The 25,098-nt window shown below is 48.8% G+C and overlaps 1 protein-coding gene across 5 annotated transcripts in view; it reads right to left on the reverse strand.

The window, feature by feature from the left end:
* The window catches only part of INF2 (inverted formin 2), a 45,161-nt gene extending 20,859 nt beyond the window's left edge, over window positions 1-24,302 (reverse strand). For 3 of the 5 annotated variants that reach the window (XM_074583837.1, XM_074583836.1, XM_074583834.1), the window contains exons 1-6: window positions 24,195-24,302; window positions 4,303-4,711; window positions 2,811-2,926; window positions 2,079-2,238; window positions 1,230-1,263; window positions 26-167 (exon numbers count right to left, since the gene is read on the reverse strand). In XM_074583837.1, the coding sequence (XP_074439938.1) occupies window positions 26-167; window positions 1,230-1,263; window positions 2,079-2,238; window positions 2,811-2,926; window positions 4,303-4,696 (846 nt within the window). In that variant the 5' untranslated portion in view covers window positions 4,697-4,711; window positions 24,195-24,302. Of the gene's footprint in view, window positions 1-25; window positions 168-1,225; window positions 1,264-2,078; window positions 2,239-2,810; window positions 2,927-4,302; window positions 4,712-12,053; window positions 12,465-24,194 lie in introns of those variants that run through there. The other 2 variants (XM_074583835.1, XM_074583838.1) reach the window with 2 other exon arrangements.
* Between the last annotated feature and the right edge of the window lie 796 nt (window positions 24,303-25,098).

Below are 25,098 nucleotides of genomic sequence, written 5' to 3' on the forward strand. Positions count from 1 at the left end.
GCGCCCCATGTGAGGGCCTACTTACTTTATTGAAGAGAGATGAAAAGACCTCATGATGATCATTCATGTTTATGCCATCACATATCTTTAACAATTCCTCATCATCTTCTATCTTGAACTCCTCAAATGTATCACACTGGATAAGAAGATCCTCCTCCTCTATGTCTCTGCAATATTACAGCATTCATTTTCACTGGAGAGCCCTTCACTGATTTTCAGATTATTGCTTTTGTTTAAATGGCTTTTATCTCTTTCCCTCTCAGACTCAGCCAGTCAGTATTGAAAGTACCCAACTCTACCTTATTTATAAAGGATCAAATGCCATCAGCGCATCCTTTCTTGTACTGAATGTACTTCATTCTACAGTCGACACATACATACAAATGAATGGGACTTTTCATGGCATAACCTGGTCCAAGTATATGCTTTGTATGGACTTCTCCATGGAGCTGTAACAACAGAGTGCCATTCCCACCTTTTTGAAACTGGGCCACCTTCTTTTTTTTTTTTTTAAAGTCAAGACAAATTGAAAATATTCCAGTGATGTTTCTGTTTGAAAAACTTCCTTCTCTGTTACTCAAAATTGGATTAAAAAGACCCCAAACACTCTAAAGCCAACTATTTCAGCACTCGAGAGACCACACAGTGCAGGAACTCTACCCTTGCTAGTTGTCAGTACTGAAAGACTGTCTCTTCCTTAATTTTTATGGGGTTGAATGGAGCAATTCCAGTTACAAGGATAAAACTGCAACTCACATATAATGCATTCTAGAATTTATCTTGAGTGTTTCTGGCAGAACATCATTTTTAAATTAAGAAACTGCGAAGACAGGTTATGTCCAGATATGCATTAGTAAAGTGTCTTAGCTGGGACCAACACCACCAGTGAAGGGGTTTGGATACAGCAAGCTGCTCAGTGAGCCCACAGCAGCACTTCAGGTTCAGTCTGAAATGCAGCCTCAACAAGGACGTCACTGAGCCTCGCTCCATCTGTGCCCGGAGCCTCTGTCAATGCCCTCTGTGCCAAAAGCTGTCCCCATGACACTGGCTGGCGAGAGCATCTTAAAGCTGGCCTAATGCCTCTGATTCCTGTGTAAGGGGTGCACACAAGCACGGTCCACTTCACCCAGGTACACTTCACACAACTGAAGGCTGGTAAGTATTAAGTTTCCACAGCTATGTTACTGTGAATCTCCTTTATAAAAGAAAATTGAGACAGTGATCCTTACCTTAGCTTGTCTAAAACATCCAACAGCTGAAGCCCTGGGAGAACAAAAAAATGGATATATTGGCATTATGACCTACTTGAACTGATCTATTATGATCTTTATATAAAGTTATGCTCCTAAACACTTTGCAGAGAGAACAACTCAAAATATATTCAGATGGCTCTGTCAAAGTGGGCAGGGTCCTCTGGTAGATGAGGAGACCCACGGGACCCGTCTGCAGCTGTGTGAACCACTGCAGCATCTGCCTGGAGGTACTGAGGGACAGAGGCATTTCTGGGCCATGATTCACCTCAGTCCGAACTAGGCATCTGAAATCAGTCAGATGAACGGTGTGATCAGATGTCCCTTGCTCTCCACAGACAGAAATGGAGCCCAGGCTCACCACCTCACCTTAGGTGAGGTGAACACTAACAATGGTACCTAGGATCCCAGTATTCAAGTAGTTAGAAAGCATTTATGAATTCCAGGGCAGCTTTTATGGATCAGATGAGTAGACATAAGGTGAACAGACCTTATCTCTTCTTATAAGGAGTTTTAAAATATAGAAATGTGGCCACAGAAGATGGCTGGTTATAGAAACGTATTGAAGAAGCTCAAGGGATACAGTGCTGCTTAGATGCCAGAAAAGATCAAAGCTATGCAAAAGCAGCAAAGTTAAATAAATCTGGTTAAAGAAAGGTTGTTGAAGAGAACAGAGACAAAAAAAAAAAGGACTCTGCCTTTAATATTTTTGCAGTTTTGCTCCCCATCCGTCTTTAGTCAACTTATGGATACATCTGAAAATAAAACTGCCCTGTGCTTGGCAACTGATTTTCTTCAGAGAAAGTTAGGTGCAACAAGCATCCTTACCTATGAACTCATTCCTGATCTGTGTCCTTGTTCTTAGCTCTTCTTTCCCCAGTATGATGGCATTGATAGCACTCAGCAGTGTCACCATGTATGGCACATTATCTGTATTGGAGAGCTCATTCATTATGACGCTGAATCGATACTGCTGGTTCTTCACACTCTGTTAATAACACAAATGATTTTTCTGTTCAGACAGATCAGAAACGTCTACCACTTTGATGCAGCTTCTCAGATGGAATTAGCATCTTAAAAGTCAGTTTATCCCACTGTGCACAAGACAGGAAGATCATAAAATGGTTCGGGTTGGAAGGGACCTTAAAGATGATGCAGGTAAAAGCAGCGCTCCTCCATCATGGAGCAGGGCCTGGTCTGCAAAGTCAGTGAAACTCCTCCTGGATCCCTTTATGCTTTCTGATAACTGATGCACCTACCTGAGCTTGTGGCCAGTGAAACCCATGGATGTGGCACTACCTATTTTGCTCACCTGGTAGTGCTTTTCCTGCCAGAAAGAACCTTGTGGTGAGCAGTCATCTGTCCAGGCAAGTCACAGAGCAGCACCGTGGACTTACGCTGACCAGGCCAAATTTCCTACAGTTTTCACCTTATATATTCCTGCCTCTCTTAACAAAATGATGCAAAATGACCTTCATTCCCAGACCTTTTCTGTGATACACAGATCTACCTGCATGGATCAGAGCAGAGCTGTACCTCCTGCTGCAGCCCAACACTTGCCTTGTAATGGTCCAGAGCATCCAAAGCCAAAGCGTGGCCATCTGATGAGTAAATGCACAGTGCAGCCAGGAGCTCAAAGACTTGCTTTTTGACCATGACATTAGTTGTGTCAAGTGCTGGAAGAAAAACAAAACAAAACAATAAAGAATTTATAATGACATTAATGTTCTGAACCTCAACATCTTCCACTACATGGCTTATGACCAGTGGTAGAAAAAAGACTGAAGAAGTGGAGCCACTACCCGGAAGATGGGAAGAGAAATATCCCAATGTATAAATATCCCATCCCGATAGCATTATGTGATAGTAACTTCTAGTGGGAACGGTAAATGCTACAGGTACCCCATTGGCATTTTGGTGCTGCTTGTAGTTGTTCATCTCTTCCATGTACCACTGGCATGCTGCAACAGCAGCCAAGATCTCAGCACTCACAATCACACATTTTATTTCCCATTTTCACATATGGGTATTTTCTAGAACAGCAGATGAACCATTTTCCTCAATTAATGAGTCTTATTTTTAGTGCAGAAACACACAATATGCATATCAAGTAGGACAATTGTTCTAACCAGTCCTCGTGTATTCCTTTTTTCCACTACTCTTTCTCTGTGAGCTCTGGGAGCTGAGAGGGAATGGAATAGACCATCTTATTTTTCCTTTATTAGTGCACAAAGAAGCTCAACTGCTGGAAAGCCCAGGGTGCCCCCTGTTTTTCACAGCACAAAAACGCCAGCTCTGTATTTCGCGCTAATTAAGAAAACGCAGGGTGGAGAGGAAGGAAGAGGACTTCAAAACTGAAGAGGGGAGCAAGATAGCTTTCAGACTAAATGCATTTTAAAGAGCTACCAATAAAGGCTTCTGGGCACAGCTGTGATCTCAGCTCTGTGGAGCAGCACAGGAGTTATCCTCCCAGCACCACCATCATTAAGCGCTGTACAATAAGTCCTAGGAGATGCCCTGACGAGTTTCACACCTAATGACGACCCAAGCGAAGGGCAGGAGAAAATGAGTGGTATTACCTACCATCTTCTAGAAGGAACAGACTGAGCAGCACAGAGAACAGGCTCTCCTGAGTCTAAACCGTGCCACCCTCCTTCCGCTTTACAGGGTACAAGCCTGCAAGCCCTTTTAATTCCTCTCCCTCTGCCCTCGGGGCTCACAAAGACTAAACAGCAAATGTCTGCTGACAACTGAAGGGTCGAGGACTTCTCATGCCCGTGTACGGCTGAGGGTGGGTTTATCCCTGGTTTCTCAGTGAACCATGAAGACATTTGTGTGGAAACGTGCCCATCTAAATAGCATTGAGTGGCAAAGGCAATGCCACTTCCAAGCAATACCATTTTAAAGAATAAAACAATCATCTCTCTCATTAACGTGTTGCAATCAACAACTTGCAAGAAGCCTGGTGCAGGGCAGCAGGATAAGCAATAGAAAAGTCCACCCCATGCCACATGCCGCATGCGATGGGTGAAACAGGAAGATGTCTTCTCACCTTGGAAGAGTTTTCTGACGTAGCCCTCGTTGCTCACAATGTATTCAATGCCTTTGTGGGAGTTCATGACGGCTCGCACACAGTTAATGCAGGTGAGCTGAAGCAAGGCGTCAGAAATCCTGGCCACTCCTCGCCCAGACAACCTGTCCAGGGCCTCCAGGAGGAGGTCCAGCCCACACAGCTCCAGGAATTGGACCATCCATGCATCATCGCTGTTCTCCAGCCGCTTCTTCAGCCCAGAGTAGTTCACTACCGATGGCATTTGCAGGAGACGGATGCATAGCTCCGGCTCTGCATTTTCCAGGTTGGCCTCTGACTGGTCGGTCTCCTGGGGTCCAAGTTTTTCCTTCAGGGCAGCCCACTTCTTGTGGGCACCTTCCTTTTTGATTGACATCGTGAACAGTTTGTCCTGAAAGAAAAAACAAAAAAAGACAAAGTAAGAAATTTGTTTGGACTGACAAACAACCCTCCGGCAGACCTGGTTTTTCTCCTAGTGATTGGGATGTAAAGCTCAACTGCAGCAGGTCCCAGGTCTCCAGCACGTAGGGCACACACTGGACCAGTCCTCTGTTGCAGAAACTCAATATATCCCCTCCTTAACCACACACATTACATTCAGGCCCTTAAAACTCTGTAGAGAGACTCTTAACACATCTAAGCCAGCAAATACAGCTTTAAAAGTAGCCAAATTACACCAGTCAATAGCCGCTATTTTCATGCAGTGAAAGGATAAGGTTGGAAGCGGCATTATCAGCTCTGAACTCTTTCTTCCCATTAAACCACTTTAAAACCTCACTGTGCTGGAGAGGCTGTGCAGTTTCTAAGCATTTGTAATGGGATGGAGAAGTCATTTTGAGCATATCCTGCTCACAAGAGCATCCGATTACCCTGTTATTTTTTGCTTCGGTTTCTTTTGACTGATGCGGAGGTTAGTTTTATAGTGCTCACTTAATCTCTTCCTGTCTGCTGTAACAGCAAATACGTTTGCAAAATGTGGTGCTCGCCTGTGATAATGTGAAAGCCCAACAGGTTGCAAGTCGGGGGACAGCAGTGGGAGACTATGAAAACATAAAACTATGAAACTATAAAAACTGCATCTTTTCGGAGATGGGAGGCGTCTCCTCAAGGCCTGTCTCCCTGGAGGACATGGCCTGTCTCAGCCGTGCAGGTAACAGCAAGGAGGGCGAGGAGCTGATCCAGCACAGAGAAATAGCAAAGCCAAGTCTCATTAACCCTTGGTGCCAAATTTTATGTTTTTAGGCAGGATCCTTATTTTTCAGATGTGCAGCGATCAAATTATACAATGCAAGTCCTTTTCAAGGCTGAACGCAATCGTTTTACAGCTGAATTGCTCCCAGACAGGACAGTTTGTCCCACAGAAAGGGGATAAACCTGCTGGAACCAAAGCCAGCCGCCAACGCTACCTCCCCTCCCTGCCGTGCCACCAAGAGCTCTGCTTCCCTGGGCTGGTGAGCCCACATGGAGCTCAAAAAAGCCCAGGGGACAGCTGGTCCCCAAAACCCAGCACTTGAAGGACTGAAGGGATTATAGGACAATCTCGCCTTCCCTTACCAGCACAAGGCCTTCTAGCCCTGCAGTGTGTAGGGAAAAAGCTCGAAAAATCAGAACTGAAAGATCTCTGAAAGGTTTTATTTGCCAGGAAGCCAAGGTAAAGAATGGACCATTTACAACCGTTAGAAATAATCTCGTTATTTTAAAGCCTGCCTTGTGATTTTTCCTGGGGACTGCACTGTTGAGAAAGGTCCCAGCTGCTTCGGCGCAGCTCAGCCCCGTGGCCCGTGCTACTGGCTGCTTCTTTACCTGAAAGTCACACCTCGGGGAACACACAGCCAAAAAGTCCGCTCAGTAATTTGCCTTAGGCATTTGGGGCATGATATTATAGGCCTAAACATGCCTCTTGGAAAGACGGGAAGTGCGGTGGGATGGGATATTTGAGAGAGCTCGAACAATTCCCCTGGGGCAAGGTGATGGTGGGACTCTCTGGCAGGGTCACTCCCCTCACGGCTCCCAGCAGCGAAGGCTGTGCTGAGTAAGGGTCAGACGGGTGGTGGAGTTAGCGGGATACGGTCACAGAAAATACTTTTAGAGAGCTCTGGTGAAACCCTCTTGCAGAGCTTCCCTTTGCTTCAAAGGCTAAAGAGCTGGCCAAGTGCCCAGTTGTTCCCTGTTCTGTTATCTGAAAAAAATGATGGGCACGATCGAAGAACATGAAGTTGGAAATATACCATCTGAGAACACACTGTACAGCTGAGAAGTAATAAAAAGGACCCTATAAAAAAAAAAAACCCAAACCCAAACAACAAACCCTCCTGCCAAAACATGGGCTTGAGTTTCTAAGATTTGTCATCACTGTCTGCGGCCCAGAGCCCTTACTCACTCTTGGTAAAATTCTTGTTGGAGTTAGTCACCCCCAGTCGCTCCTCTGCAACCAAGCCCAGGAATCCGGGTTAGGCTCAATGTGAAGGAGAAGAGAAATCCTCCCTCCCCAGAGGCAGAGAAGCAAAAGTGCCCTGCCTCAGGGCCACAGCCCTGGTGATGGGGCAACATCCTGCACCTCTCGACACAGCCAATTTACAGTCACAGGGCTGCAGAGGCGCTCCCAAGGAGCTGCAGCCAGATCCTGCCCCGCGCTGTGCATCGAGCCAAGGTGGTCCTCTTCCAGTGCCTGTGGGTGAAGACCTTCAGCGCAGGGCAGTGATGAGGACCATCCGACCAAGGTGGAGCACAGCTCATCCTGCCCAGCCCCGTTCTCCAGTGGTTTCCCCGAAGGCCCAAGATCACTCTGTCTCCTGCTGATCTGGGGAACTGGGAATCGACTGTCCTGGATTTTTTACTTCTGCCCAGGGGATGGGCATTGCCAACCCAAGGGCTGGCGGTGGTGCCAAGCCCTGGCTCACTGGGTGGGACTCGTCCCTCCTTTTGGCTCTGCTGGTAACTCAGGCTCTTTCCTCTCCCAAAGTGAAAGTGTGCACCAAGAAGAGAATCTGGTTTTGGGCCCTATGTGTGCGCAGAAGAGCGTTGTGGTCCCACCTGGAGAGAAAGGCTGTCGGAGGTGGGTGGTCCTCTCGGCTCACAGCTGGGCTCTGCCCTGCCCGGAGCTGTGCCGGCAGCTTGTGCCGTTCAGCCGAGGGGCTACAGAAGTGGCTGCCAACTGCAAGCTCCCTCTCTCTCAGCGTGCCACCTTTTTATACTCAGCAAATCACTTCTTTTATTAGCATATGACTAAACGTTTCTTATCGAACCAGATAACAGAGCGGGCTGGCTTTTTGCTCCTAGTTGTACAAATACTTCATTACGTATCGTATCAGCTACAGAAAATCAGAGAGATTACAATAGCGTTATTGACCTCAGGCTTAGCCACTTTCTGAAAACTAAGCTTAACCGGTGCAAGAGGAGAGAGGAAATACCGACAGAGCATCCTGTTTACCGGCGGATTTGTTCTGAATTACGCTTTCCTCCCCACCTGCTCCGCACAGATGTGAAGAGATGAGAAACAAACCCAGGCAGGTACCTCTCTAAACAGCACTGGCTTGTGTTTTTATGCACTAAGCTGAACAAATTGCATTGATTAAATATTCCCTCCCACAGAGACTGCACTCTTTTTGTGGGGAAGAAAAAAGACAGCTAATGTATCTAATCGTAAAAAGGGAATAAAGTAAATAGGAGCTGTACTATATAAACGGAAAGGAAATAAATATGGAGGAGACCGCAGCACGATTCTGCAGATGGTGTGATAAATCTGTTTACAAACACAGATATGAGCGACATATTATGGATGCAACATCCTTCCATATTTTCCATGAAGCACAGTGTTGCGAAGCCACTCGGATACATCCTTAAAGGGCTGGTAGTTTCGCCTTTTATCTCTGACCACAGGAGCTTATTAGCAGGTAAATGATCTCAGCAGAGAGAGATAAGGGATTAAAATGGAACGCTTCTATCTGGCCGTCTCAGAGAGGCTGAGGGAAGGAAAGTCCCCTGACAAAAACAGACAAGGCGCTTCAGACTTAAAAGGCTGAATACACCTCACCTCCCACCAGCGGAAGGGCATGGGGGCTTTGCTTTTTGCTGCCCAGGCCATAGAAGAGGATGTGATGGTGGAAGCGATGTCCCCAGCCTCTGTGCCCCACCATGCCTGCAGCACCCATGGTCTGCCCTCGCCAGTGATGTGCTCAGCATCGTTGCTGAGTGCTGCTCCCTAGGGCACATCATAGAATCATAGAATGTGTTGGGTTGGAAGGGACCTTTAAAGGCCATCTAGTCCAGCTGCCCTGCAGTAAGCAGGGACATCTTTAACTAGATCAGGCTGCTCAGAACTTCATCAAGCCTGGCCTTGAACATTTCCAGGGATGGGGCCTCCGCCACTTCTCTGGGCAACCTGGGCCAGTGTTTCACCACCCTCATTGCGAAGAACTTCTTCCTAACGCCTTCATCTAAACCTACCCTGCTCTAGTTTAAAACCATTGCCCCTCGTCTGATTGCTACATGCCCTTGCAAACAACCCCTCCCCATCCCTCCTGAAGGCCCCCTTCAGGTACTGGAAGGGGCTATAAGGTCTCCCCAGAGCCTTCTCTTCTCCAGGCTGAACAACCCCAACTCTCTCAGCCTGTCTTGCCCCTGATGGTGCATCTCTGCTTGCTGCTGTGGGGACACCCACAGCCCACAACATGCACTGTGATAAATGCAGCCCTCTCCTCATCTTGCTTCTCACCCTCAGAGGTTGATTAGGCCTGATGGGGAATGACCTCTTCTCCCAGGTGAATAATGACAGGACCAGAGGAAATGGTCTGAAGCTGCGGCAGGGGAGGTTTAGATTAGATATTAGGAAGAATTACTTTACTGAAAGAGTGGTCAGGCACTGGAACAGCTTGCCCAGGGGGGTGGTTGAGTCACCATCCCTAGAGTTATTTAAGAAACATCTAGATTTGGCACTTCAGGGCATGCTCTAGTGGCAGAGATTGTAGGGTTTGGTTTTTTTGGGGTGTTTTTTTTTTTTTTTTTTTGTGTGTGTGTATGGTTGGACTCGATCTCAAAGGTCCTTTCCAACCATGAAGATTCTATGACTCTATGACAGGTAAAGAAGCATCAATGTAAAAATACTCTTAATTTGAAAAGATTCCCTTGGGAAGCATAAAGAAATCATAAACGCTCATTTTCTTGCACCCAGCCACAGCAACATTGCAGTTCACGGTGCTAACTTTTTGGATCATTGGGTTTCCAAAGCTGTGATGTTCCCTGCACCCATCCAACCCAGTTCATAAAATTTCCTCCTCCTTTCTTTTTGAATCAGGTGCTTCCCAGATTCAGTTTTCTGTGCCCCTCTGTCCTTCAAGTCAGCTCCTAGGGAGATGACATCTGTGGGAGATAAATCAGGGCACGTCAGTACTTTCTCCACCCTATGAAGCTGTGGAGAACAGAGCTGCACAGCACAGCTTTCAGTCTGAATTATTCCATGCCTCCAGGATGACATGGATCACAGCAAGGACCTGGGAGGACACGTAAAGACGGATTTCTCAGGGCAGCTAAGTATAATTGAGTGAAAACAAAAGGGAAGAAAAATTACAGGTCAAAACCATCCTGATTTTTTTGGGAGCAGACCCGCTGCCCATGCTGCAGGATGGGGGGAAGGGCGCGAGGGGGAACAGCAGCTCCTTGCTGCCCTTTGAAGAAGTCTGAACGCATCCTTGGCCCCACGTGCTGCCCTCGCAGCCCCCCGCTTCCCTCTGCAACGCTGCAGGGGCACGCCGCCCATCTTTTTTATAAAAGCTCTTTTTCGCTCAGCTCCTCCTCCCTTCCGAGCCCGTTCCTGGCACTCAGGAGCCCGTTCTGCCTGGCTGACTGCTAATGATAGGTTTTGCTTCTGGGTAGTTCCAGTTTTCACTCTGCCGCTGGGAATATGCCGAGCCTTTGTATTTTGCAACGTCAGACTACTCAGTCACTAAAAAGAAACAACATTCTGGCTTTGTGCTTTCCAAAAAACACTTCAAGGAGCGTGATGGGTTTGTTCCTCCTCTCCTCTTGCTTTCTTTTCTACTACTGTATTTTCCCGTGCAGCGTCTGAAGAGCTCACGTACATACAGGCTAACGAAATCATCCTCCCACACACCAAAAGAAGTGGTGGTGGGGTGAGGGACCACAAATCTCTATTTCAGAAACCAATCTGACCTCTTGGTGTGGGCCCATTAGCATCGGTAGGAACCAGCGGCATACTCAGTCTCGCAGGGGAGCCGAGAGTACAGGTACAGTGGGAAATCAAGGTGTGGAAACCAAGGCATGTTTTGCCTCACAGATTACAGCAGGATTAGCTGCGACCCAGGCTCAGCAGGCAAATCAACTGCTGCTTCATCCTTTTTCTGCCATAGCCAGTAGCTTCAGTTGCCTTCAGATCTAGTTATTCTTGATCCTCAGCTGTATCAGAGGCAGCAAACTCCCAGAAAAGGACTTCAGTGCATAGACAAAAAGGACCATGCCCCTACTGATATAAATATTACGCCAGCTTATTCTTTTACAAAGAAAGGAAAACCACATTGCCCTGATTCAGTCCCATCCACCACTATTAGGATGCTGTGTGCCAGCACAGCTTCCCTCTCCCGGGCAAACAGAAGTTATGATATCCAGTGATGCCTTACACAAGTTGTAAATGTGTCCATTCAGTATGTATTGGTTGTGGTGGGGTTACACCAGGATTAACTACACCGGTAAAAATAATCACCAGTGCCTTCTTCCTCACCGGTAAATAAACAAGTAAATAAATCATCAGGCTGCTACAGGTACCACATACAAATCAAGCTCAAGTGAGATGCTCAAGGATGTTTATGTTAAGATCTTCAGTGGCGTCTAAAGCCTTATTTATACTTAAAGGCTGCACTAGCTTAGCTTTAAATGCGTTTAAAAGCACTCTTTGTTACAACAGTAACGCTGTCTGAAGATGCTCAATAACCAATGCACCTTAACCCAGTAAGCCAGGTTTAAATCAAGCTGGTCCCGCTGTCAGACCTTTGCTTCAGAAACGGCCACTGCCACTGGGGAGACCTGGCCAGAAGCAACGTGTGAGCCTTCCCTATCTCTCTGGGCGCCAAGTCCGCCAAACCAATTTAAAAGGCTTTCCAGGGTGGATACGAGCCCTGCAGCATCCCCACAGGCTGCCACAGGCCTTCAGAGGCATGGCAGATTTTGGGTTGGGGGGATGCCAGGTGGTAGCCAGCACTTGCCCCACGCAGGTAGAGGGTGCCAGCTCCCAGCTACAAATGGGGCTATAAAAGCTTCACCCCGGTCTCACCGGGGCTTCCTCCCTGCTGTCGTTAGCAGACCCACAGAAGCGAGCGAGGTGTCCTGACCCCAGCCAGAAAGGAATGGGACTCAGGTCTGGATCCCACGAAAATCCTGATGGGACATAAGGCTGGCCTGGAGGCTCCCCCACTCCCAGCTCCAGCGCCCGCCTGCTCCGGCATCCAGCCCACAGTAGCGATTCCAGCATCATTTGGCATTTTGGGATGCAATTTATTATTATGATTTGGGGGTCATGTGAGAAGCAGAAACTGTTACTCAGCAACACCAACAGCGTGGTGGTAACTTTCTAAGACTCTCCCAGTTCCTGCTCAACGGGAAGCTGTCACACAAACAGTTATTATGAGGACCAAAACCCTTTTATTACTGTTTTGTTTGTTTTTTAAACACCTCCACAGGATGCCACGAGGACAGGGAAAACGGACAGAGGAAAGAATTCCTACCTCGGAGCTGAAGCCAAATTATTCTCTTGTCTCTCTCGCATGAAGGATCCTTCTCGACCGGCTCCCCAGCCAGCTCATTTTCTCCTTCTCTGCCAAGTGACCTGCAGTCAATAAAGTCTAAATCCCTGAACGAGCGTGTCTGTGAACCGCACCTCTAAGAAAGTTCAACAGGATGTCAGCGTCTAATAGCATGTAAATACCAGTCTTCAGAAAGGTGCAAGGAAGTGACTTTTCTGTAGCCTCCAGGGAAGGCATTTGCATGTCATTTGTGACCCCTCTCATTCACTCCGCGCTGGCCGCTGGGAGGGTGACACTTCCCCACGGGCACCGCACATCCATCCGCCAGCATGGGAAAGCGGTCCTGGCATCGGGTGACTCAGAGCACGGAAATGATCAAAGCAGGGAAATGATCTGGCGAAGGGAAGGAAAAAAAAAAAAAGAAAAAACAATAAAGAAAAGAAAAAAAGAGGAAGAAGGCTGGCAGGGGTGGGTGGGATGGAGAGTGTGGGGGTGGCAGATGGTGGGGACAGCCCCTTGCACCTTGCATCAGCCACGTGGGGTTTTCTGTCTTTGTGGCATTGGGGATTTGAACACGGCAAGATCTCAGGGGTCTTTGAAATGCTCGGAGAGCCAGGACAGCTTAAAATAACGAGGTTGTCAGACCCAAGTCTGCTCACCCTGGGATCAGCAGCTAGGAGATGGCAGGCCAGCAAAGGTTGGAGGCTCAGGAGTGTCCCCATGGGCAGGGGCTCAATGACGGGAACCCACCAGGGCACCCCTAAGGTCCTGCTAAGCTTCGATCCAGTCTGGCTTTTATGGGCTGAGCAGGCTCTAAAGACTTTAAAAGCTCTTTTTAACATAAAACATCTCTGTAACTTTCTGGTCGAGATCTCATGTGGAAACTAGCTTGTGAGCCGCAGCTGTAAAATGCATCCATTCAGCCTCTTGGGAGGTGTCAACCGAAAGCCAGTTATTATTAAATTGTGAATATTTCAACATGGCCCATTTTAGCAGAGGCCTCCTGCCTGGCTCAGGGTAGCAGTCAGACATCAAATAGTTTTTTTTTTTCTTACTCCGTGAGGCCTCTACCCTGAATTGAACGCCCTAGATAAAAAGTTGGAGCCCACGGCAAGAGTTTCCCTGCCTTGGTGGGGAATTTCAACCCATGTGTACATGAGCACAGCTCCACCAATATTAGAAATACACCCATCTGTTTGCCCTTCCATCCAAATTCAGCTTGCCTTTAAGACACGTGCTTTCTAATTAAGGCAGTTTCACCATGACAATTTGATGTCCAGGGAAATGACTCTGCACAGCTCCCCATCCTGCTGGAGGAAGCATTCTGAGAGCGCGTTTACACAATCCAAGGCAAACATTAATTCATGAGGGGTTTTACAACGGCAAACGAGTTTCACTTTACGTTACGTGCGCTCCTGAAGTGTAATCCCCAAGCCCTCAAAAGATCAGCTGCTAATCTGGTTCTTGGGAGCAGGATGGGGCTCACAGCAGGTTTTAGGGAAAAAAAAAAAAAAAGTTAAGAGAAAAAAAAATTCCTGCAAAGAAAGCATTGTTGATATTGCAAATTCCTGTCCTCGCAACCACGGAAGAAATTTAAAAGGGCTATCAGCTCCCATCAGGTTTCATCTGAAGCCTGGACATGTGAGATATACCAGAAATGTTTGTGTTCTTAGAAAGGCTGCATCGTCTCCGACATAAAAATAAGCAGAAGCAGAGAAACTGGTCTAAAAAAGCCAGCTCTAGGACTGCAGTGTCCCTCTGTGGGCCCCACGGCACATGAACGGCAAGAGCAATGGGCAGCAGCTGAGAAAAATGAGGGGGTTCGGATGCCAGCTCCGGATCCCAGCTCGTGCCTCGCTTGTGCTGCTGCCAGATGTTTGCAGCCCTGCCTGGCTGCTGCAGGCAGCTGCCTGCGTCCTCGCCGTGGTCTAATGTCATCCCGCACCGGAGCAGCTCCTGGACAGACCGGTGCTTCTGCACCCTGCCGAGCTCAGCCCCCAGCCGAGGTCCGTCAACCCAACTGTCCCTTAACTCATCCCTAGCAAAGGTGTTTGCTCTTCATGGCGTCACCAGAAAGACTCCACGCATGCGGCTGTGTCTCTGACTGAATGCTTTGGGTGCTGCCCGGGGAGAGAGGGTTTCCTTGGCACCCCTGGCCTCCTCTTCCTCTGGAGGAAGCCACGGCAGGCCCACGCCGATGTGTTTGGAGAGGGGTGATGGTGAGGAGTCTGAAGGCGTATCACCCAAGAGAGATGAGTGCTGTCCTGAGGAGCAAAGATTTGTCCCCAAACCACAAGGATGTGGGGTGTTAAGGGCGTAAATCCTTCTGTGGACCCATCCCCTCACGTCTGAGCTTCTGTCCCAGTAGCTTTGCTTTCAGGTTGCTCAGAGAGGGCTAATGGTTTTCCCCCAGCAAATCAGCCCAATTTTACCCCAGTTTTCTAGCAGATGATCTGGTGGTCCTCTGAACAGTAATAGTATCAAAATCAGACAGATTAAATCAAGAACTGAAAGTTTAGTCCCATATTTGGTAAAGAAGAGCCGAGATCCTCTACAGCTCCAGCATTGCTCCACTGCCTCTGGATTGCAGCGCGGTGGCTCCCCTGCCCACACGGCGGGTCCATGAAATGCAAGCACCTAATTAAATAGAAATAAATACATCTCATTTGCCCTTAGGAATTAGATTACTCCTAATTACAGCAATCAGTGTCTTCTCACTGGTCCATGTTTATGTGACAAATCAGCTCCCATGCCAGTGGCTTTTTTCCTACATTGTGTCAAGGATTTTGGAAAGGAGACACCCAGCTCGGTTCTGGCTGGCAGGGAGAGGTGCCAGCCAGAAGTCTGCTGCAATGGCTCTTTTTAGGTGATCCTGCCTAAAACGCCTAGTATCATCTGCTACTAAATTACTAAACATCAGCACAGCCAGTATTCAAGAATTACAGGTTAGAATATTCGCCTCCGCATCTCGGTGGCTGGCTTAGTGGGTACTGTGGCTTCTATGGAGCCAGTGAAGACACCCATGTCTTTATAGGAGAAAAATTAAGGTACTGGGAAGAAATCTGGTTAATTCATAGAATCACAGAATGGTTCGGGTTGGAAGCGACCTTAAAGATCATCTAGTTCCAACCCCCCTGCCATGGGCAGAGACATCTCCCACTAGACCAGGCTGCTCAAAGCCCCATCCAGCCTGGCCTTGAACACCTCCAGGGATGGGGCATCCACAGCTTCCCTGGGCAACCTGTTCCGCTGCCTCACCACCCTCACAGTAAAGAATTCCTTCCTAATATCCAATCTAAATCTACCCTCTTTCAGTCTGAAACCATTACCCCTTGTCCTATCATTACACTCCCTGATGAAGAGTCCCTCCCCATCCTTCTTGTAGGCCCCAAATTCAACAACACTCCTTCATTCTTGCGAGAACTGAACTCTGCGTTAAGCAACCAGAAGGACCAATGTCAAAGAAAGTGCTGAAAGGGCACTGAAAGGGGGTTTGGCCAGGTGAAGACATACAAATTTAGGGGGAGAGCCCAATCCTCCCCTTGCCCACAAGGAAGGGAAGGTGCCTGGCTTTTGCAGCGTGACCCTGTGCCGTGGGGACAGCAGGCAACACGAGAAGAGCTGCTGGGGAGCAGATGGGGTAGGCCAGCGAGGACCTTCCCAGGCATCGGTGAAGCACAGTGAAAGCAGCCGATTCGCTCCCTCCTTGGGGAGCAGAGACATCCGAGCATACTCAGGGAGCAAGATGGGAGCTGCAAAGCTGACTGCTGGCTCTTCTGCCTACTGAATTTCTCTACTCTCCTTGGAGACTGACACCCCTCCAGCCCTCTTGTCACAGACCAGCTCTCTGACGGCTTTCTGCTCAATGCATTCCCTTTGGATGATGCTATAAGCAGGGGAGGAAAAAAAAAAAAGCCTTCTGAAGTAGTCTTTATCTGATGGATACTTCAGATAATGAAAATAAAAGACTCTGCTACTGCCAGCACATGCATACTTCCAGTACCTTTGTATTTAATGGGGTTGATCTGCTTTACACATCCAAAACATTCGTTCCGCAGCTCTTTTGGTAGGAAGCTTCTGCAACAAAAGAACATCCTGTTTTGGGGAGGGAGCTTCCAGCTGGGGAGATTTAACTGTTAAGCATGGGGAACTTGGTGCTTGCTTTGGACAGGCGACAACAAAGTTTTCTGCCGCAACCCCAAACGGCACCAGCAGCTCTACCCAGAGCAAAGGGCAGAGACCCATGCACGTATGTGCTCCTAAGCACAGGCTGGGTAAAGAGCCTGATATTTATTCAGTTTATTTATCCTGCATACACATCTTACACTCGTGCTAAGGCTGCAGGAAAACCGCTTAGGAATTGCCAGGATGAAGGCTTCTGGGGCAGCTGAACTCTGCTCCCTTGCACAAACACTGGTGCTGCAGCACCAAGAAGATGTAATTACAGAAAAAAAGACCTTTTAGCCCTGGCCCAGGGCGAGAGAAGCAGGTGAGTCCTGTGCGGGTTTTAGCTGTACTTCTCTGGCACAGGCACAAACCCTCCTCACTTGCACAAGGATGAAGATCTTTGGGCAGGGAATAGAATCATAGAATCGCCTTGGTTGGAAGGGACCTTTCAGATCATCGAGTCCAACCATCAACCTAACACTGACAAAAGCCATCACTAAAACATGTCGCTAGGCACTATGTCTACCCGTCTTTTAAATACCTTCAGGGATGGCGACTCAACCACTTCCCTGGGCAGCCTGTTCCAATGCTCTTCCCTATAGCTCCATAGCTCTTCCCTGAAAAACAGAATGATGCAGGAGGTCCATAGGGGAAAGGGTTGTAGGCACCACTAAGCCAAAGAGCTACCCAGATCCATATTAACGTTTACAGATGTCCCTGCTGAAAAAAGCTACCAAGACACCAGAACGGTACACAAGGAAGCAGCGTTTTTCCAGCTGCTCTCCAACCAGGCTGGAAACGCGACTCCCTCCTATTGAGATCAGCTTTTCCATTCAACCGCTGATGAATCATGGCGGCTGGTATCTCACCTGGTGAACAGCCCCAGAGCAAACATCCTGAACGTTTTTGTTCAGATAAGGCTGAGGATAGCCAGGATTCCTAATGGCACAGGCAAAATACATATTGCACACAGTAAGGAGAACAGACCCAGATACTGCCAGGTACTTTCCTGCGAGCTGGTCTGAATAAGGACGACGTTACTAAGAGTAACCAGAGAACATGCTCAGCTACTAATTCAAGAAGTTACGCATTTGAGCCGTTTAAAATAAATTCTTGCAATAGAGTGGCTTAGCATGGTTTCAAAACTAATCCACTCCAAAGGTGCCTTCAGACTATTTTCTCTACTGCTGGGTGAAAAAGTTTGAAGTCCCTATTTTATAACGCAGTAATCCTAGAACACGGACTGGCTTAACCCTTCCTTTGCTACAGCACTTGGTCCAGCTGTTTCAAGAGGACCTAAAGTTGTCCTCCTAGATATTAACTTTCCAGTTCTAGCTTGGAATTAACGTGAAGGGATTTCAATATGGTCCAACCAGCTGGAGGTTTATGATGGGAAATTCTCATGCTGGGGCAAAATGGCCTTACTACACATAGGTCTAACTTACATGCAGGATATCTTACACCAACGCTTTGATCTCTTTCAGTTTTTCCTGCATGATAATTTAAATCACTTTAGAAACCGGTAGTTGATACTGTTTTTAACTTTCTAAAGAAATCAGTTGTTCAGTCATATCCTCAGGTTTGCATAGTCCAAAGAGCTGCACTGTTATACGCCAGCTGAGCATGCGGCTGTCATTGATCCTCGAGAGGAAAACCACTATATTTATCTGATAAATAAATACACAACTAATATTAGGATATCTTTTTATAAATGATTAATCTCTACACATATGGCTTGCTGTAACACCTGCTTACAAGTGTTATCAGAACAGGGGTTTGGGAATTACAGGCTTGTAAATCAATTTAGCTTTGTGATAGTCCTTTCCCCTACCTTTCTTCTAGATAGACAGAGGCCATATTTAGGCCTTGGTAATGGTTGTGGAGGTCCAGTGCATTTCCAGTAATGGAAATAACAAAACCCAGAATTTATCCCCGGGCTTGTAAAAGAAGCCTCGGGACTGGGTAAATACAAAATAACTCATGAATATTGGACAGCTTGTTCTGAAATGTGGAACTACAGCCCATCAGCGCATAAACAAGCAAGCAGAGCCAAGCGGGCTGGAAAGCAGCCTTCCGAGGAAGAAATGGAGCAGCTCAGCCAGGCTTCGGATGCAAACTACTCAGGGAGCCGGGTGCCACAGCAGCATGATGTAAACCAGAAGGGAAACAAGTTATAAAACCTGTCAGGGAATAAAAAAAAATATTTATTCCTCAGTTCACCTTCATGGCAGGCTCAACGTTGTACCACTTGTCATGTAAGTCAAGAGCAAGACATGCTCACAAATAGTTCCTCAATTGCAGAGCCCACTGCTGAAGCGCCAGGTAAATATCACAACCCACAGTTTCTTTTTCTGTGCAAACTTTTTTTGCCCTGGCTCAGAGCGCTTTTGCTTTACTGCATTGTACGCGCAGCTGAAAGTTAAGCTGACCAACTCCAAAGGACTTCTTTTTTTCTTTTTTTCTTTTTTTTTTTAAATAGCAAAAGTAATTAATCCGCTTCAGAGAATGAATCGGCCTTTTCTGAGCTAGAAACACACAAAGGAGGAGATTGTGGCTGTTTCTGGGGCGGGCGGGAGGCTTACTCACACAACCAAGGCGACGGAGGCAGCCGCCCGGGGTCGGCCAAAACTGATGGAAAGAGCTGATTTGCCACGGCTTCGTTTCCCGGTGGGCTGTGGGGAGAAAACCATCCCTCACAAAAAGCTGCTACCTTGTACTATGGGAACTTGTGTCTCCACCTGGGGCCTCTGTTCAGGAAATAAATGCTAAGGCCCAGCTGGCTGCTCTCAGCGAACACCGCACAATGACTTAACAGAAAAGAAGGATGGACGAGAAATAGACAGTTTCCAGATAGAGGAAACCAGCACAACAGAAGCAGCACGGAGATAGCTGCCGCCTTATTAAAAATAATGCAATTTAGCCGAACGAGCAGAGGGTAACAAAGTTATTCCTTAGCTACACCGGCACAAACAGAGCGGCTCACCGAAGTTATAAATAAATAAATGGAAATGATGCCATTCTCACTCAGCGACTCGGAGAGAGGGAAGGGGCTCCGCCAGCCCCGACTCCCCGTGGAGAGGCTCGCTGCGGAGCAGACGGCGGCGGAGCAGATCCACGGGTCTCCAAATTCATCTGACCACCGCAAGGAGCAAAAATCACCAACATTTTCCATTTTAAACTAGAACTAAATTTAGAGGTTTTATGGCTGCAGGGTGCCTCCTTTCCCACACTTCCCTGGAGCGATCTCCAAATTCCTCTGCCATCCTTGCTCGTTAAAATGTGACTCAGCTCTCCCAGCTGGAAATGTGGGGACCAACACAGTCCCGAGGTGGCCTGCTGCCATTAGTGATGTCCTGCTTCGGCATTAACCATCAGCTGGGGAGCAGCAGAGGCAACAGGAGGTTTTGCAAGTCGGATTTAGGCAGAAATCAGTGTTACTGAACCTGTGGGTACTCTGTGAGCAGCTACGCAACCCACCAACTGGAGTTTCTCTCATGTCTCTTTTGGGGAAGTCCTCCTAGCACCAGTGGGTGACCAAGGACACCTGCACAACAAAGTCTAATGGAGCAGCAATGCAAAGAGAAAATTCCTCCTCTGCACTTAAACATTCCCCCAGATTAATAACATATAAACCTCAGCTGAGGCAAAATAATGGTCATGGTAAGAAAAACAGATGGGAAGTCAATGCAAAATAGCACCACCTGGTGACACCTACTATCATGCACCACTGCGCCCTACCAACTACAAAATTTGGCAACTCTTCATTTCCCTTTACTTTTTTATTTTATGGGACACGGTGCTGGAGCAACGGCTCTTCTGAAGTGAGCTGTTACTTTTAGGATGCTACAACATTTTGGAATTGGCTGAGTGACTCCAACGCCGGGATGAGGGCTTCATGCACTGGCTCTCAGTCCTCCTCCTGCCTCTGCCCAGCCTCCTTTATCAGCTCAGTCGGTTTCCCAGAGCACCTCGAAGTACACCACCAAATGCTACAGAGCTTTTTGCAAACACTTTTGCTGGCTTAAGATTTTCACTGATCTGTGCCTTCAGCATTCCCAGCACTTTGAAAGGTCAGCTCAGGTATTAAACCAGTAGAAACAGCTGAATCCGTGAACAATACCTGTCCATTACATCACGATAGAAAAACTATCACGCTGTCAGACCCTCTCCTGATGCCTTCCGCAGATGTGAAAGGCTAGGTTGACAAAACGGCAACGAATGTTCAGCTGGCACGTTGTACAACCACTTACTTTTAACTGCAGCCGCTCTCGTAGGCGCCAGGCTATGACTCAGGGGCTCATGAGCTCCACTCTTCCTATTTGTTTCCACACTCAGTTCCACAAAATCAGCTCCTCGTCTACCACTGACGACATCTGGTAGCAATTATAAGGCTTGGTCATTGCTCACTAGATATTTTTTCATAGGAAAAAGGAACCAGACGATACTTGCCCTTGACGAGGATCCTGAGCGGCACTGAGAAGCTGCAGAAACATAGCCAACCCTTTTTTGAAGCATTCCCATCTTGTGCTTCGTTCCAGTTTGGACTGCATGCCTGCAGAACTGGAACAACTGGAATGCTGTGACAACCCCACACCAGACCTACCAGCAAATTCCGTCCTCCAATCTCCGTCAGTAAGAGAAAGCCGAGGCTCAGAATTGGATGTAACTTTTTTTACTTCTCCCAAATGGGTCTTAGCATCTCGGTTGACAGCATGGGACCCAAGAGCCCTCTGTATAATTAAAATACAGATTGTTTGCCCGCTCTGTTGCAGCACTTGGTGCTCTCAGAGCTTTTTCTGCCCGCAGGGAGATGAAGGCGGCCTCTGCAGCACAGCGCTCACAAGCACTCTGTGATAAACTGCTGCACATGCAGGGCTGAGAAACACTGGAATAAACTTGGGTTTGGCGGATAACGCCAAAGGGATTATAAAATATTAGGTCAGAAGCACGTAGTCATTCTCGAGCCTCCCTCCTGCGCTGAGCGCCAGGGGCACCACGCTGCAGGGCCGCATCGAGCTTCTGCAAAATACATAGCTATTTTTCACCTAGTTAGATAAAAAGCCACGTACAATGTTAACGAATGGAACAGGGATAACTCCTTGTGGTGTGTTTGCACCTACCGACCGCAGCCTTCTGCACTGAGAAGAGCTGGATTTGTTCAGCGCCACTGTGTGATCCTATGAGTTGACTTTGTTGATTCAGCGGGTGGTATTTCCTCTGAATCATTATTGATATAAAATTGCAAATATTAAGAGCAAGGATATTGAACTGGGAGTTAAACCTGAGCTGAGGTACAAGCACTGAGTTTGTCTGAAGTTCCCCCAACTGTTTCAGCTCCACGAATATTGTTCACTGCCTAATCTATGGCATTGTGTTGCTGCCCGCCACCGAATTACTCCCATCTTCTACTCATGGCTGGTTACGGTACAATGGCGGGATTAAAAATCCCTCGTCAACAGAATAATCGTTGCAGAAAAAAAAATAATAATTGAAGACATGGAAGTAAATGGGGGGGAAAGAGGGACAAAATGCAACTTAGTTTGCTTTGATAAGAACAATTTTCTACTCAGCTGCTCTGGGAAACCTATCCGGCATACCTGGCGCACAAGAAAGGGGTAGAGTTCAGCTTCTAACACATTAGAAGCGCAGCCACTTGCTGGGCAGCTGGCTGAACCTGGGAGTTAAGGTACAAAAGACGAAAATTTGTAATAAATAGGGTACAGACCTAAAAGGATCGGACAGCCAGTCCCACAGAAGGGGTCAGTCTGAGTTTGGCAGGGGTCACTACTGAAAGCCAGGGAGACCATCACATCTCCCTTCATGACGGAGTGAGTGGGAGAAAGCTGGGAGAATGCTGCACCAGCACAGAGCATGGGGATGTGCGATAAAACCGGGATTGATAAGAGGGCTGGAATAAGATCAGATCCGACAGCAGAAAATGAAAGTCAGACGTCTGACACCTGGAGATGAAAATCCCAGCTTCCCACCCCCACCACAGGGCAGGAGGAGGCCGAGGAGGAGGTTAAGAGCAGTACCTACCAGGTGAGGTATTTATTTCTAGGTGAGGTGTCAAAAGCACGAGAGGCATCGGACGGACCTCTGAGCCTCGCAGCTCTGCTCATCCACGGGGAAGTCGGCGAGCCAGAAGCCCAGCGCAGGACTGCCGGGGATCAGCAGAAGCCGGAGTCTGCTTCACCAAAGCAGATGGCAAGTTCTAGCTTGTTTGGCATTGCACAGCGAAAAGCACGCAACTCCTATTTCTACACTGATAAGAGAGAAAAGCATCAGACTGGGAGAACAAAACGATCATTGTGCAAATACAAAGTAAGAGAAAGCTGTACATTGGGAAAAAGAATTATAGTATCAGTTCAGCAAAGTTCTGAAACTTCCCCTTCCCAGAAGACGGGGAACAAAATGAATTACAGTGGTGTGCAATAAGGCGTACTATCATTCGGTGCTTAGATTTGCTGACCTGCTAGGTCCTTTCCTGTCCTACATTTAGATTATCTTTTACACAATGGGTCTTGTACACTGCTTGCATTTTTTGAAGCAAAATTCTTGGACAACAGCCTAGAATGGTATTATTAACTTATAACAGAACAAAAAAAATCACGTATGATCATAGGTTCCTGCAATCCCCCCCTGCCCCCCTGCCTACAATTTTGGAAGCCACTGCTCCTCTGTGTGAAAAACTGGCTTAAGAGGATGGAAGAGAAATGAGATGAGGAGCCAGACAGCTCAAATTCTAAGCAAGTTCAGTAGGACGATTGCAACCTTTCTGTAACTCTGCTGACTCCAACTTTTCTTTTAAACTGACTTAGGCCAGAAGTTTCCTCGCAGTCTACCAGAGCGCCTGATGGGTTTCGCAGCCTGCAGCTCGTTTATTTAGAGAAATTCCCCAGTCTTAGGAATCTGAGAAAAACCATGTACAGTTCACAATGCTGATCTGATACAGGGACAGCAGACCATGAACACCGTTTTGGGGTATTTCTCCTAAGATCAGTGAATCCGAGCACTACTTCCCCGCCCCCAAGGTCTGGAATTCAGCTCCGGGTGCTGATGTTGCAAGAAGCCACTTCATCACTGCAGAGCTATTGAGCAAAAGGGAGGATTAGGCATGAGAGAAATATTTAAGTAAACCCTGGCAGGACTTGGGAGAACTTGTCCGAAAACAGATATCTTTCAAAATAAAAGCCTGAAACGGGCCCAGCCCCGGGAGCAGACAGAGCAGCCGCACGCTATATGCTAGCAGATGCCCTGTCACATCCAGGGCACAGCAGGACCACATGCCGCCCGCACATCACACTGTCACACCTGCAATCTGGACCACATTGCACCTACATGTCGTACTGTTGCACTGCAACCCGGACCACGTTGCACCCATACACCGCGCAGTTGCGCCTGCGATCCAAACCACATCCAGCCCGTACGCGGCATCTTCGCACCCGCAACCCGGACCAGCTCCCACCTGTACCTCGCAGCGCCGCGCTCGCAATCTGGACCTCGTCCCACCTATACACCGCGCTGTTGCACCTGCCACCCAGACCGACTCCCCACCTATTTGATGGGGAACTGACTTCCAACTGGCAGCGGGGCACCCCACGTCCCAGCGATGCGATCTACTGTCACACCTGCAGCCCAGCCCAGGTCCCACCTACGCCTCCCTACCGACGCACCTGCAATCCCCCCCTTGCCGCTCCGCCAGCGCGTCTCTGCAGCGCCGAGCACCACCTCCCAGCAGCCTGCGGAGCTGCGGGCTGGGGTCCGGCGGCGGGGGGGGGGCGGGGGGTGTCTTTCCTCCCTTGACACCAACCCCGTCTCACCGGTCGGGACCGGGGAGAGGATGCCCAGCCGCGCTGCAGCCCCGGGAGAGGGAGGATTCAACCCAACTTCTCCCGACCGAGACGAGCCCCCCTCCGCCTTCCCGCGATCGCCCCCGGCGGGGCTCGGCCTTACCGCGGCGGGTTCCTGCGGGCGGGGGGGCGGCCAGGCGCGGCGCGGATCGGCGGGCAGCGACCCTCCGCCGCCGCCCGCAGCCGCCGGGCTCTGCCCGCCCGCCGCAGCCGCGCCCGGTTCCGGGGCGGAGCGCGGGCGGGGCGGGGGGCGGCGGGGGTGGGAAAGGGGGGGTGCGGACCGGCCCCGCCGAGGAAGTTTCTCCCCGTCCAGCAAGGGGTCCTGCCGCCGCCGCCTCCCCGGCGCCCCACCGCGGGGGTATTCCCGACGGCAGCCCCGGGCCCCTCCCGCGGGCTCGCCCTGGCAGAGCCTCCCCGGAGGTAGCGTCCTCCCTCAGCCAAGGTGCTGCTTCCCCCTCGCCGCAGGGGGGTCCTGGCCCCCATCCCCGCCCGCCCCGGGAGGGGTCCCCCCTTTCTCCTGTCGCCCGTGGGCATCCCGGGAGGGGGCGTGAATCCGCGGCTGGGGGATGAGCGGGGAATCTCGAAAGCCGGGGACAGGCGACCCGGGCGGTCAGAGACCCGATGGACCCCGCGCCCCGGCCCCTGCAATTTAAATGGTTTGCTTTCAGCATCTATGAATAGAGAGGAGGGATGCCTTCACCTTTAGGAAAGCAAGTCAGCTCTATAGATGAGCACTGAGACAGTCGAGTTAAGCTAAATATTATCAGCCGAGTGGGGAGACTTTGGTGGAAAAGTGTGTTTCCCTTCGTGGGTGAGGAGTGCTGTCTCCTGTAGGTATTAGGGGCTGGACTGGTTCTGGTTTCAGGCCAAGCCACTCAGCTTTGTCATCCAGAGAGCGAAGCTGGCAGGGAAAATCATGGGTGGGGGAGAGGGGCATAGCTGACATAAAAATCATGATGGAAGTGTTTTGCAAAGGGCTGCTGCAAGGCGGTGAGAGCCGAGCTTAG

The sequence above is a fragment of the Larus michahellis genome, chromosome 4, assembly GCF_964199755.1.
Source record: "Larus michahellis chromosome 4, bLarMic1.1, whole genome shotgun sequence".
In the NCBI taxonomy this organism is placed as follows: Eukaryota; Metazoa; Chordata; class Aves; order Charadriiformes; family Laridae; genus Larus; species Larus michahellis.